Source organism: Octopus sinensis, linkage group LG6, assembly GCF_006345805.1.
Source record: "Octopus sinensis linkage group LG6, ASM634580v1, whole genome shotgun sequence".
NCBI lineage: Eukaryota > Metazoa > Mollusca > Cephalopoda > Octopoda > Octopodidae > Octopus > Octopus sinensis.
In genome coordinates, this window is record NC_043002.1 from 42,393,623 (window position 1) to 42,409,463 (window position 15,841).

The 15,841-nt window shown below is 34.0% G+C and overlaps 1 protein-coding gene across 6 annotated transcripts in view; it reads left to right on the top strand.

Moving 5' to 3' along the window:
* The window catches only part of LOC115213446, a 167,875-nt gene that overhangs the window by 48,461 nt on the left and 103,573 nt on the right, over window positions 1-15,841 (top strand). For 3 of the 6 annotated variants that reach the window (XM_029782423.2, XM_036503853.1, XM_029782424.2), the window contains exon 2: window positions 14,554-14,679. The exons of the other annotated variants lie outside the window; for them this stretch is intronic. In XM_029782423.2, coding sequence (XP_029638283.1) covers window positions 14,655-14,679 — 25 coding nt within the window. In that variant the 5' untranslated portion in view covers window positions 14,554-14,654. The remainder of the gene's footprint in view (window positions 1-14,553; window positions 14,680-15,841) is intronic. 6 annotated transcript variants of the gene reach the window in all.

A 15,841-nucleotide genomic window follows, 5' to 3' on the forward strand; every position in this document is an offset into this window, starting at 1 on the left:
CTTATAACATACCTTTAGCCCATTTCAACAGGCAATAAATCACCTTTAATTTCACCTGATTTTCCCATACTACATGGTGCACAATCTAAGCAAATAGCTCACCCATGTGTATATATGTATTTGCATATCTCTATGTATGTATATGGATATGTGTGTTTGCAGGTATATATATATGAAGGGGTGCTGAAAAGTTTCTGGTTTTTGGTAAAAGAAAATACAGGAGGATCAGTTAATTATGATTTTATTCAACATGTTCCCATTGCAAAGTCACACACTTATTGCAGTGGTCCTTCAGTTTTTCTAAGTCCTGTAAAGGAATTTTGAAGGTTGGGCCTCTAACCAAGCATGTTGCATGGATCATGGTCTGACGTTTTTAACCCAGTACTTGATTAGTATTTTATTCTCTCAACTTTGATATAATAAAAATCTAAGTCGATTGATCTCAGTGGGATTTGAACTCTGAACGAAAACAAAAACAAAAAAACATATAACTCACCCCTTTGTTATTATATTTCTGTTCAAATACACTATCATTGCTTTAATTTATTTTGAAAATAATGAAGAACTTAGCAAAAATAATTGTCATGTAAAGTAGATGCTTGGAATAGAAATTAACATACAATTTTGATGGAAATTTTAAAATCTAGGACAATTAAAAATAGGAAGTTTGTATCATCGAACCAAGGGTGGTCTCAGATGAGTTGAAATCAAAAGGATTAAACAGAGTAAAGCATTTTGACACTTTAAGCAATGTGCCAATCCAATGTCCTATGACCAATAAAAATGTTGGAAGTCCATTATAAGAAAAAGAAGAATTAGTTAAATAAAATATAATAAGAACTTTATTAGGAATTGTAATTTTATGAAATGCAATTAATTTTCTTACAAGGGTATGCTCGTCAATTCTAGTAATCAGTTTTTCACTACTACTTTATTGACCAGAAAAGTTGAAAGGCAGAGCTTGCTTTCCATAAGACTTGATCTTAGAGTATAAAGCACCAAAAGAAACGCCACCTGGCATTTTGTGTCATGCTCTATCAATTCTGCCAATTCCCCACCCGTGTTTGCAGTAATAATAATAATAACAATCCTTCCTACTAAAAGGCACAAGGCCTGAGATTGTGAGGAGGGGACGAGTCAATTGCATCGACCCCAATTTTTCACTGGTACTTAATTTATTGACCCTGAAAAGATGAAAGGCAAAGTTGACTTTGGTGGAATTTCAATTGAGAACTAGCAACTGGCAAAATACTGCTAAGCATTTTCCCCAACATGCTAACAATTCTGCAAGCTTGCTGCCTTAATAATAATTTTTATTACTATTAAGTTTAGGGAGGGGTATGAATAGTAGAAATGGTTTAGTACAGAACTAAATGCTATAAATGGTTTAATATTTGTGTTATAAGTTTAAATTCTGTCCTGTGTCAGCTCACTTGACAATGCCCTTAAAACATAGTGGCCTTGTGAAAATTTAATTAATATTTTCTCCATCATCTAAGCCAAAGCCGCATATCATATTGTTTTCTCAACCATGTTTCACACTCTAAAGTCTCCACCAAAACCTTTATTCATGGAAATGCAACCCTCGAGAACTTCCTCTCTGTTCATATTTACCCCATAAACATCAGACTGCGGAAATAGAAGCTGAACAGAAATTACATAATCACCAGTCTGGCAGAGCCTTTAAAGCTATGAGCCCTACCCTGCCTTCAGGAATTCATATATATCATCATTACCATTTAATGTCTGTGTTCCGTGCATGCATGAGTTGGACAGGTTGACAGGATCTGGCAAGCCAAAGCACTGTGTTAAGCTCAAGTGTCTGCTTTAGTATGTTTCTGTGGCTGAATATCCTTTCTAATGCCAACCACTTTAGAATATGTATTGAGGTCACTAATAACTCATAAGACGAGATCCTTTGACTGAGTAGGAGTGCAGTATTGAGAGATGTGGTTTTGTACTAGGTGTTGAGCCTAATGTATAACAGAGGAACAAAAACTGATGTTTTGCAATAGAGGAGATACACAGCTACTCCAGCAGAAAAGGGAGAAAGGATGATGGCGATGAGGTGTCAGGGTATATCATGGTACAAGAAGGTGTTTATGAGAGAAGAGGGTGAATGCATAGGTTCTCAAGACTCAAAAATGAATGACAGATAGTTGGAAGTGAGAATAGAAGTGAACATGGGTGGAGGCATAGTCAATGGTGAATCTCAGTTTGAAAGGGAAGGTAAAAGTCAGGGAGGAGGAAGTGATGTCACAGTATATAAGGCAGGTAAGAAGGACAAATGTAGAATAAAACCAGATAGATGAGAAATAGAAAGATGTGATAGTGCAGAACCAGTTGGTAAACATGCACATGGCTACTCTTAACGTGTTGTCAATGCATCATTCTGATTTGTTCCTATGCAATTTCTGTAAGCTTTGTAAGCTTTTCTTTACCTCTATTTTGTAAAACACACATCTTTCTAATTATTAACAATGCATTATGCATGATAACAAGGGCTGCACAACTGATTAGAATGTTGTCTCATGTTTTCCATTGGTGACTGAAATTTCTTCAGGTTTATTCAGCTGTTTTCCATTTCATGATAATGTTTTCAAGATAAAACTCATTTTTGTTTAGGTACATGCAAGAGCAGTCTACCCATGCAAAATATTGATAAAAATTTCTATTAACAAAAATATATATCTTTGACCAAATTTTAAGTTTATTTGCCAGTTTTATTTCTTAGCATCATTTTTTTCCTGATCTTTTGAGCTTTGCTTTCATAGTTTGCTTAGTAAATGTGAATACTTTGTATACATTTACTCCTATTTATGTTTACTGATAGAATACTTTTTGATGTCTGTGACACTCATTTGGAGACAAGCCATCTGTTATTTTATTTATAATTCTTTTTAGTTTTTTTTTTTTTTTTTTTCAAAGCTAAATAAATTGGTAGGACTTAACATTTCACTCATAATAGCTTGTCTTCAAATAAATTTACTAACATATATACTGATTTCCTTTTTAATATATTCTGCAGTGCATTGACATTTATTGTCAGAACAGTGGTAATTATTGTAGATGCAACCTGCTACTGCAGACAAGTTAACATTCATTGCATAGGCATCTGTGCACACACACACACACACCATATTTACCCATGTACAAGTAACACTATTTTATACTTGATTTTAAGTGAAAAAAAACTCAGGTGCAGCTTACACATGGGGCAAAGCTAAAACTCTGAAGGGAAAATGTTTCGTGTCAAGATTTAACCCTAATTTAGGGGTGTTATTTATACACGAGTAAGCACAGTGTATATAATGGTAAAAATGTTCTGTGCAACAAAACAGACAAGATCTTATAGGAGTACATGGAATTCACTGTATCAAGTGCTAACTGGACATTGTGATTTCGACACCTCAATGATAGGTGCATACAAACTATTAGGGAATGTGAGTCTTAGACACAAGGAATATATGAGTCTTTAGAATTAAGCTAAACGGGCAAATGATATATGAGTATAGACTGGTGAATGTAATGCTAAGAGGGAGAAAATGTAGTAAAACATTCAAACACTGCTTTATGAACACATTGAAAAGGTTAAACAGCATAATAGGTAGATGGTTGTCTGACCTAAGACACCACTAAGAAGAGAAGGACACAAGAAGCGTATGTAGACAGAGGTAGAATTACTTTCTGGAAAAGAACTGGGGACTAGAAAAGGGATGAGTGAAGGTGGCAGGAAGGTATTAGAGGGTAAAGACTATATATAATAATGAGATGGTCTGCCTAGTGTTAAAGATATTATCAATATGGGAAGTGGTGGGGTGCACAGAACACACACACACCATTTCACAATCTTGTAATCAAATTATCAATGCAATACATTTAGAGGGTAGCATTGAATTTGGGGCTGTGGCTGTCATGGAGAGAAATGTTATTTAAAAATTTGAGTAATTTATCACTTGAATTAAAACAAATGTTTTCATTTGAAATGATGATCAAATATGGGTGTTACTTCTTATTTCTCAGTAATTCTCAATAAGGTAAAGCTTTATAAAATGATGGTTTGAAGTGCATTTTATAGAGAATATATCTCTTTCTCTTTACTTTCATGTTAAGTGCTAAAGACCAGTTAGTTAAAAAAAAAAAGAAAAGAATTTAAACCATTTTTTTCCTCATGTTTTCAACTGCTGGGTCAAAATTACAAACATTCTGCCTCCCACACTACCCAAAATCACAAAATACCTAACTTTGGACCTTTTTTAGCCTTAAAATACCACAGTATAGCTATTGATTTTTGGATAAAAAATACGCTTGACACAGAATATTTAGAAAAATAAAAAACAAGAAAAACACTTGAGATTGAGTTCTTCAATAGAAAAAGTTTATTTGACTGAAAGCAAAACAGTAGAATCCAAGGAAATTAGTCTTTGTTCGGCTGATTATAAATATTTCTTGTCCAATTGAATAATTTAATTTGCTGAAGAGGAGAGGTTTAACATTTTGATTTGAGAGGTGAGAAATAGAATTGCTTATTGCTACTATTTTTGTAAGAAGTGTTGCTTTAGTTATTCAGATATCATACTTTCATATTTGTTAATATCTTAATACTTTTCTGGTAGGCTGATATGGAAACTCTTTATTAATATTATAAGGTCAGTCCAACTTTTCTTTTACATAATTGTCTTTTCAAATCTCAGCATTATCTGGATATATTTGATAGAAAAATGAAAAACAAAAAAGATTTTGTTGGGATTGGTCTTTATAGGTTGTTGCGTAGTTATGTTTGGTACATTAAGTAGGTATAAGATAAATTTTGTCTTCCGGTAAAATGTCAAGCTATCTTAGCTTCAGGTACCACTCCTCAAATATTTTGTATCCAACAGCTAACTTAACTGAAACCCAAACATATTTTTGTTACTTTGCTTCTATTGAAGCACACTGCTTTTAATTTCAATTAATTTTGAAAATAATAAAGAATTTAATAACATAAGTTTATTAAGCTGGTGTTTGGAATATAGATTAACAAGAAATTTTGATGAAAGGTTTTAATTTATATCAGTTTAAAACAGGAAATTTGTATCCTAGAACCATGGGTGGTTTTAGGCAGGTTAGTATCAAAAGGGCCAGATACACAAAGAAATATCTGCAGTAGATTTGAATTCAGTACTTAGTAGTTGGTGTTCCAGTATCATATCCACATGACTATTTTGTCATGTGGATATCAAAAAAAAACTATATGCAAGAAATCTTTCTACAAATTTTTTGACATTTTTCTAATACATTAATTCTGTGCTGCTAAGACATTTAATTAGATTTGTCAAAGATTATTAGAGAGGATATTGCAATACTTTGCCTGCACAGGAACAATTAAACCAGCTATCAAGTTAATAGTATTATTATTATTTGTTGTGTTGAAAACTATAGGATTGAATCAGAAATTTAGAGTTGAATATTTTTCAAGATACAAAACACAAGTTTCTATGTCATTTGAACCTCCCCCATTTCACACCTTGTTGATTGGCTACATTTTTCTTTTCTATGATGTGGTGTTGGTACTGATCAGTGTCACAATTCATTATTATAATGCTGCAAATACACTTTTACTGTTATATTGAAAGAAACTTTTCCTTTTATTTCTCTTAATCCTTCTCTGTTTTTATGCCACTTTTATTCCTGAACTTGTCATTCCCTTACTAATGACCTTCTTCTACCCACATCTCCCATCACAATTCAAATCCATTCTTAGTGGGTTTATATATATATATTTATTTTGGATAGAACACTTAATTCTACATTCTTCCAACCAACTGGCCACCGGAGAACCAGTAGCAGGTTTTCTAGAATAGCTTAAAACTATTTTGTGCAACCATAGCTATGTACTTAAAGAGTTTGTTTCTCAACCACATGGTTTCAAATTCAGTCCCACTGTGTGGCATCTTAGGCAAATGTCTACTTTAGTTCCAAGCCAACTGATACTTCATGAGCAAATATTCATAGGCAGAAACTATGAGAAAGTCCATCATGTGTATGTATGTGTACTTAAGTGTTTCTCTTGGCACCAGCATTAAAGTTACAAGGCAATCTTCACTAGTGCCACAAAAATAAAAAATAAATAAAATACCCATTACACTTTGTAAAAAGATTGACATTAAGTACATCCAAATGTAGAAACTGTCAAACTTGACATTAGAGCATGACACAGCATTTTGACTCACCACATCCCATTGACTGGTTCAACCCATGCCGGAATGGCATGATGATTTTATATCTAACTATATATATATATAAATAAAGCAAAACTGGAAGCTGGAAAATTTTTGGTATTATTCATTCATTGTTATATTTCATTGTGGAGGCACAATGGCCCAGTGGTTAGGGCAGTGGACTCTTGGTCGGAGGATTGTGGTTTCGATTTCCAGACTGGGCGTTGTGTGTGTTTATTGAGCAAAAACACCTAAAGCTCCACAAGGCTCCAGTAGGGGGTGGTGGCAACCCCTGTTGCACTCTTTCGCCACAACTTTCTCTCACTCTTTCTTCCTGTTTCTTGAGTAACACTGCAATGGACTGGCGTCCCGTCCAGCTGGGGGGAACACATACGCCACCGAAACCGGGCCCATGAGCCTGGCTAGGCTTGAAAAGGGCACATAAATATATATATATATATATATTTAATTAGTTAATAGGAATCACAAAGTTGTACATGTTGAATAAATATGTAAGAAATTTCCTATTCTAAATTCTTCAGATACCAACAGAATAAGTACCCGAGTCAGTTTGATTGATTCAACTCGAGGCAGTATCCCAGTTTGGCCTTAGTGTAAGGACTGAAATATGCAAAAACAATGGAAGAGTAAAAGAATAGGTGTTACATAGCATGATGGTGCTTTGGTGGAAACAAGAGATCACCAGACTGGATATGCTTGTGCTTACAGTTCTTGTGAGCACCAACTCTGCTTTTCATTGTTTCAGACTCATTAACCTGAATATGAGTAATATGTACTAGCAATCAATCTAATCAACACTGTAGTGTGTGGTTTGCCAAGAAATTTCTTAAGTCTTGCATAACAGATGGTTGAGAATAGTTTCTATGTTTAGGTGTTGAAAAATGTAAAACTTTATTTCCTTCTTAAATCTGGCAATATTACCTCAATAACTATTTTAGATATTTTATTTATTTATTGTTTAGTCTTTCAGACTGGTCATTCATTTGGGTAGTGGTCTAGAAATGCTGATCATTTCTCTGTTTATGCACATGGTATGATTTAAATTGTTCTTAATATTTCAATTGTTGCATTAGTTTCTCTTAAACGGGTTTAATGAATATTGAACATTCATCCTGGAGCCTAAACATGTTTTATACTGATGTGTTGTGTTTAAAATTTGAAGTTCACATGTTGTTAATTAACATTTGTTATAGAGTCCATTTATATTTCCACATATTTATAATTACTTTTTTTTTTATTTGTGGAAAAAAATAATTTGTGAGTGTTAAGTTGATGGAATTATAATTTGCAGACAAATTATTTTATCAAATCTACATATATGAAAAATTCTATTTTTTCATTTAAATTTTGTATTTTACCTTTTTTTTAATTTTTTTTTTTTTTGATATTCTCTTAATATCAACACTTTAGAGTTGTTGACGAGCTTAGTAGTAAAAATCATTTATTTTATGTAGTGGCCAAAATAGTCTTTCTGTAAAAATGTTTGTGTCAGTTGGTGAAATCTGACAATTGCTTTCAGTCTGTAACTACAAGCTTAGATATCCTGTTTAGATTGATGTTGGTCATGGAATTTATTAATGTGGAATTTTAATGTAATTTTTTTCTATTTTATTTTGTTTTTTTAATTTCACACTTCATCAAGAAACTGCTTGCTTTGGGTTAATTTCAAGGATAAGCTGAGATAGGAATGTATAAGTTAGGAATCAGCCTTTCATTGAAATAGATGCAGCCATGTCTGTATGTCTCTCTTGTTGCTTTGCAACTCTGTTGTTTTTGGTTCAACAGCACTGCAATACACCTTAGGCTAATGTCTTGTATAACCTTGGGTAGTGGAATTTGATAAACAGAAACTATGCGATAACCTATTTTATGTGTCTGTTTATTGGTGAAGGATATAAATAACAAGAAAACTGAAAAGCCAACTGTTTGAGTGAAGTCCATTGCAATATTTGATCTACACTCCTTTACAAACACTCCCTTGTCACACTTGTTGTTAGGAATACAGTGAACAACTGATCAGCCCATTGAAAACTTTTAATCAGTTATACTGTTGTTCAGTTGTAATATGTGTAAATTAAATAAACCGACATAAGTCATCTAAGGCTTTGGTCAAAACAAATCAAACAATGAAGTAATGTTCTAGCTTAATTTTTTGTAGTATATACTTATATATATAAAGGTTTGGCAATGCAAACAGGAAAAATAGAACTCTAAACAAAAGAGTATATTTTAATACTTAGCAAAAGCAACTGAGTGATTCAAGGACTGAGGGTTTTGTGTTAAATAAGTGCTAACACACGAACCTCTTCTCCCTTGAGTCACTCTGTTACTTCTGCCAAAATTTGATAATAATAAATGTGTGTGTGTATATATATATATATATATATATATATATATATATATATATAAATAAAATGTTGGTGTATTTGTTAGAGAGGAATGTAGAGTACTTATTTATTTATTTGACTTAATGGCAACTATGAGTTTATTGTATATCATATAGTATGTTTAATAATTTTCTTTCTCTTGGCTTGCTTTTTCTATTTCTCTGCCATTATACTTATGAATTTCTGCTCTATCAACAATGTAGTTATGTGCTTACAAGTATACAGCATGCATTAAATGTGGTAGTACTGTTAGTTAGGGCTGTTTACAAACACTACATCAGTACAATGATAGTACCATTCGCAAACAGTGTGCACATATTAAACAACATATTCATACAAATGCATCATCTGTTAAAAAACTAAAGAGTTGTCCTAACCAAGACAGTCACAGCTTTAAATGGCAGCTTGGAATATTGGAAATTTGAGGATTAAAAAGGCAAATTAAATCCCCTATTTCACTCCATCAGCAAGAAGTGAGAGTTTTACAACACTAATAAAATATTACTAAACCATTCTTGTTACACCAACATCTCAGTTAATCAAAATTAAGCCTAGTTTCCATTTTCTGCTGATGAGCACTTTAAAAGCAGAAATATTGAACTATTGGGGAAAAAATGTGAACCTTTATTTCTTTTAGGTCTTCTTATTACTTGTTTAGTTCCAACTTACATTGTCATGATTTTCTCAAACACTTTTAATTACACATAGATATGTTACCATGGGTATCCCAGTTTTAAAATAGGTACAAGATGTCACATCCCATGTCATAAAGGTTGATGACAAATGATGCCTGGTCCTAAAACATTGCTTCAGAAACCTACCTGACCACATATAGGTGGACATGTAACATTGTTGCTGTATATTCATACATGCTTGTGCACACATGCTTGCATGCATGCACACTCACACTAAGTGACAAGGTTAGCTTTGACTTTCTGATTAGTGTTTCAGATGTTAGTTTTCAATTGGTCACACACCTCTCCACCAACATAGCTCTGCAGTGAGATCATTTTCTCCTTATTTTGATGAACTATAAATTTGATAGTATCATTAAGAGTAATCATCTCTTACATTGACCCAAGGCTGCTAATTTGTAGGAAAGGGTTATATTCTAGTCGATTGAATTCATTTCTGCACATGTCTGGTGTGATTTTCAATCCTTTTTGATTTCACCTCCCCTAAAACTGTTTTTAGTTCTATGATATAAACTTCTTGTTTCAAAGTTATCTCAATTAAAACCTTCCACCAAAATTTCATGTTAATTTGTGTACCAGACACCAACTTAATAATTCATGACAAAGTTATTTTACTAATTTCATTATTTGCTGAAAAAAACTGAAAGAATGGTAGTGTATTCCTAGAGAAATATATTGAAGTAAAAAAGAGAGGGTTAATAATTAGTGAAGTTTGAAAAATAAAGTCAACCACACAGGGCAAAAGGCTTAGTGGCATTTTGTCCGTTTTTATATTCCAGGTTCAAATTCCACTGAGGTTCGCTTTGTCTTTCAACCTTTCAGTGTCGATAAAATAATTACTGCAGGAGCACTGGTGTCGACTTAATCAACTTATTCCCTCCTCTGAAATTGCTGGCCTTGTGCCAAGATTTGAAGCCAATAATATGTAAATATATAGGGTATAAAATTTACTGTTTTACTGTTGGTGCCATTATGGCAGGTTTTTTTTTAAATATTTGATTAGAACAAGGGATTTCTTTTTCTCTTTTAAGAAGCTTTCACTTCATTATAGTTTTAGAATTCAGTTATGAAAAGTTATTGCATCTCTTTGCATTTTCTTACTCTTCAGATATTCTGTTAATCGTCGTTGTCTTCACTGTTGTTGACATATTTTGTTATCTCTCGCTCTCTTTCTTCATATCTCGGACTAAAATGGGGAAAGCTGATGTATGGGATTACCTTGGGTTTCCCTGTCCATAAAGGGTTTAGCTTTATGGTGTATCATCAGATCCCCAAAACCCGTTGGCCCATGACCTCTTAAAAATTAATCCCATATACCGGCCTTCCCCATTTTTATTATATATTGCTCTACATCTTAGAGTGTGCTTCTTCTTTCAGATTTGTTTTTTACAAACAATATAATATATATACTTACTCTCTCCCACATTCACATTGAATCCCCCCCCCCACACACACATCTATTTGTCTACTTATTTAGCTATTATTGCATGGTATCTTGAGCAAATACCTTATGCTACATCCCTGGGCCAACCAATGCTTTCTGAGTGAGTTTGGTGAACGGAAACTAAATGGAAGCCTGTTGTGTCTGTGTGTATATATTTAGTGTTTATGTGTGTCTGTTTGTCCCCCATCGCTTCCACTTGACAGCTAGTTTTTGTTTTGTCACCATAACTTAGCAGTTCAACAAAAGAGGCAATAGAATAATAAGTACCAGACTTCAAAAATAAGTACAGGATCCAGTTTGTTTGACTACAAATCTTTCCTGGCAGTGCTCTTGCATGACCACAGATCAATGACTGAAACAAGCAAATTGATAAATGTTGATTACATGTGCACTCACACACACACACACACACTTATACCAGTGTAGTACTGGGCAAAACTGATGGGGTTTATTTGTGACTCTTTCCAGTCATTCTTTTTTTTTTCTTTTCATTGCCTTGATTCTTGTTCTGTTCTTGATCCACTTTGCTTTCGAGTTATTCTTTTATTTTTTTTTTCACTTTGTTCTTGCGTTCCTTTCTTCTTATACTTCTTGTTTTCCAACAATACTACATTTCTCCTATTCACACCAGCCATTGACTTTGGGTGATAATCTTCAGCTTCTTTTTTTTTGCAATTCAGTCATGTATTTTTATTTTTGTGCCTGAGAGTTCCTTCGTCAGTATGACTTGCAGTTACCTGTTGTATACATGAAAAGTCAGCTCTCCATTTATTTACTTTCACGTTCTTTTTACCTTACTCTCATTTCATTTTTCACTGACTCATACCTCATCATATGTTTTCTTTTTCACCTTCACTCTCTCTCCTATGTATGTGTGAGTGTGAACATGTAGGAAAAGTGTGATAAACACAAGATCAGTTTATACTTTTTGTTCCCTGTGCACATTTCTCCATTATTGTTATTTTATTGTATTACTTCTCTAATTCTCCCTTACCATTGCAGAGTTAGATAAGTTTTAGCAATTGCTAGTCTCCACAGAAAAGGCTGCCATAATTTTAGTGTAAGCAAGTTAGGTCTGACTAAACAAGGAAGAAAAATAAATTTCATATATAAATGGGAAATTTCATATATATTGAAAGCCAGTGGGAGCAAGCGCAGTGGAAGGTTTGAAATAAAGTAATTGAATGTTTGGTTTAGAGAGTGAAATGACAGCTAAATTACATTCACAAAGATATTGTATACAAAGACAGGGTATTTATACATCTGTACTTTCACTGTTGGTAAATATGTGTAGATTTTTCTGTTGTACAGAATGCCATAGAAACAAAACAAGACTCCAAGAATATATATGCCAGTTATTTTATTCAGTTAACGCTGCCCTTAGTAATAATGGGAGGTGCAATGGCCCAATGGTTAGGGCAGCGGACTTGCGGTGGGAGGATCATGGTTTCGATTCCCAGACCGGGCATTGTGTGTGTTTATTGAGCGAAAACACCTAAAAAAACTCCACGAGGCTCCGGTAGGGGTGGGTGGCAACCTATGTTGTACTCTTTTGCTACATCTTTCTCTCACTCTGTTTCTGGAGTAACGCTGCGATGGACTGGCGTCCCGTCCAGCTGGGAGGAACGCATACGCCACAGAAACTGGGAAACTAGGCCCATGAGCCTGGCTAGGCTTGAAAAGGGCATTGTTTATCGTTAGTAATAATGGATTTGTAAACAGTTTCTGTATGGACAGTTAAAGAGGGTACTGAGATACTTAAGAATTCCCAGCATGGGCTTGAAACTAGTCCAGCTAATCCTTCTTTACTTGATCATGAAGTTGCCAGTCACAGAGATTCTATAGACATACATTGTTGGCAATAAAATTTACCAATATATTCTTTAGTGCAGTTTAGCATTGAAATGAGATAGAAACTTAGTTGCTGTTCTGGATCTAGGTTTAGAAGTAAAGTTAATAATTTGGTATGGTATTTGTTAAACGATATTGTTGAGCCTACTTCTTGTTCACTCATTTATAAATATGATGCTGTTATTGAAAACCTTCCAGCTTCATTTTTGTGTTTGAAATGTAATGTGGATTTTCTTGTAACAATCATTATCACCATAATCATCATTGCACATGTGTTCTACATACTGTCATGGGTTGGATGGGTTGTCATAGTCTGAGTAATTTCTTATTTAAAGTTACAGCTATATCTCATACATTCCATTTTTGCTGTGATTTTTATAGCTTAGTGTCCTTCCTAACACCAATCACTTTACAGCATGTATTTGGTGTATTTTATCATTGTAGAAGCATGATAGAAAGAAAGAAAGGTTATTTTGTCCACTCTAAGAGTAAATAGTCCTCTCTACTATTGTTTCTGTCTTTTCAAGGCAAATGTAACAAAAAGACAAGATAGAAAATTGCAAAAATTTTGATGGGGGAAGCTTTTAAAGGTGGCTGATGGGCAGAAAGCATGAGTGATTGATAGCAACAGAGATCAATGATATTAAGTGAAAGTGATAGAATTGTATGGGGTGGGGAAGGAGAAAAAGAGTGATTGGTCAGTACCATGCCTCCATAGGTGGGTGGCAAACAGCAAATAGGAGAGTGAGTTATAAATGAGATGGTAGTGAGAAGTAATGTAACAGGAATATAATGGGGTGGCAGACCCAACACAGATCTGTTATACATCCTTACTCCCAACTTGTATCGCCACCAGAAGACAGCAAATTCAGAGTAGTTAATAACATTTGTTGTGGCTTCATGAATGTTTCAAGACTGTGGATTTACTGTATAAGTTAGTTGTACTTCACCTTTTACTAATCAAGTCCTTCTAATAGTTTATTGCGTAATTTATTCTGTGGTGTTGATTTCATTGACATATTTTCAATTTCACTACTTCAAATTTAAGTACCTTAGTTCTAAAATGATTTATACTCCCTCTTTCTCTCTCTTTCTCCTTTCTCTCTCCCCCTTTCTATCTCTTTCTCATTTCTCTCTCCCCCTTTCTCCTTTCTCTCTCCCCCTCTCTCTTTCCCTCTCTCTCTCCCCCTTCTCTCTCTGTCTCCTTTCTCTTACATTCCTCTCTCTTTCCCTTTTACCCACTACTTCTTCCATTGTGTTTCTTTACTCTTTAGTTCTCTCTTCTTACAGTTTGTCTCATATCACTCATTCTTCTTCCTCCCTATCCTCTCATTTTATCTCTCTCCCTCACTCTTTACCTCTCTTACTATTTATATCTTTAATCTTTGTCTTTCTCTCTGTCTTACTATTTACATTTCTCTCTCTCTGTCTCTCTCCTCCTCTTCTTTCTCCCATTTTTACTCATCTGTTCCTCCTTCATATAAATGGATGAGATATAATTAGTTGCATTCAGTAACTTTAATACAGATTTTAAAATATCAATCTCTGTGATATATTCTGTAAATATATTCCTCTTTCTTTCTTTCTTTCATCCTTAAGTGCTAATTAACTGTGAGACATGTTATGATACACAACCAGGTTTAATGTAGCCATAATACTTTTGCAAATACAATTTTAAAAACACAGTAAGACAAATAAAACAAAATTTCTCCTATTTTTAATTAAAAACCAAACACTATTTAAAACATATACAAAAAAGAAATCTACCCATCCACTTATTCACCTTACATATGATGAAATAAAAAAAAATCTCTTCATATTAAGCAAAATTTTTTCACTATTCCCTCCCTACAAAATAATGGGAAGATAGTAGTAAAAGCATGAAGTATTTTTAGTTATGTGAACTTACATTGCTTAATTATTTTTCCATAATGAATTCACTTGTATTTTTTTAGGTTATTTTATTCCATATCACCTCAGGGAATAAGTTGGGAGCAAGTTCTACATCTATCCTTTGAAGCAGCTCAAGGAATAATTTAAGTACACTAAATGTCTCATGAACATGTACTTTACAAACAAGGGTAAGATTGCTAAGGAATATTTTTTTTCTGTCCCTAGGCCCATCAAAGTTAATTATGTGTAGATTTCAAAACCTGAGTATTTTATACACACACATTCACACACATATACACATACATGCAGATATATACACACTTATGTACACATGCACACACACATACACAAACAATGGAAAGTAGTTCTGACAAAATCGTAGAGATGCTGGAACAGAGGCAAATGTGTGTTGTGTACAAGATGTACCATGTGCCTCAGCCAGATTCCTCACAGGCAACGAGCACAAATAGAAATTCTTTTGGGTGTATAACAGTGCCTGGGGTTAGTGGTGGGTAGAATAAGCATTTTGTTGGTTGAGAAATGGATAAAGCAATTGAACTAGTCAGAGTACATGACCCTGTACCTAAGATGACAGCAACAGTTTTTTTATGTATGTGTGTTACAATTAGGATTGGCAGAAGAGCAAAAGAACTGTTTCTATGACACCCTATTGCAACTTTGAGAGGACATTACACAAGGTGTGTAATGTGGAAGTTGCTAAGAAAGCTAGGAGTAGATAAATGGCTTGTGAAAGTCACGCAAGCCATCTTGAAAGATGCCATCAGCAAGGTGAAAGTAAGCAATGAAGACTGGTTGTCTGTAGTGAGCCCGGCATGCCAATGACCTAGATCTCATTGCTGATTCCTGCTGAGAAGAATGTGGATGCAAGAGCCTATAATCAAGAAGTCTAAAACCTATCAAAATCAAAACTTTTAGTTAACAGAAAAGGAGACAGGTTTCTAGTTCCACCAAGTATATTGGTTATGCTCTATATACAGAAAAGGAATTGTTGGAAATTCCTTGTGTACTAAATGTATACTGTGGGTGCATAAAAGATGCAGTGGCAAGCAGGCTGACAGAGTAGAAATATTTTGTATGTAGTAAATACATGGTAGTAGTTAGTACTACAAGAGTTCAGATGGCTCCCAAGAAGTAAATAGGTCTTGTTACTTAGGTGATTTAATCAGCAGTAGATGTGTTGCAATAGCATAGTAGTTATAGTAATGATAAGGTGGAAAAAATTCCAGGTTGCTATTTTATTAACAACAAAAGGACTCTCTTGCCTAATGAAGAGTGGCTTGTATGATTCTTGTGTTCAAAGTGTGATGCTGAATGGTAATAAAACATGGA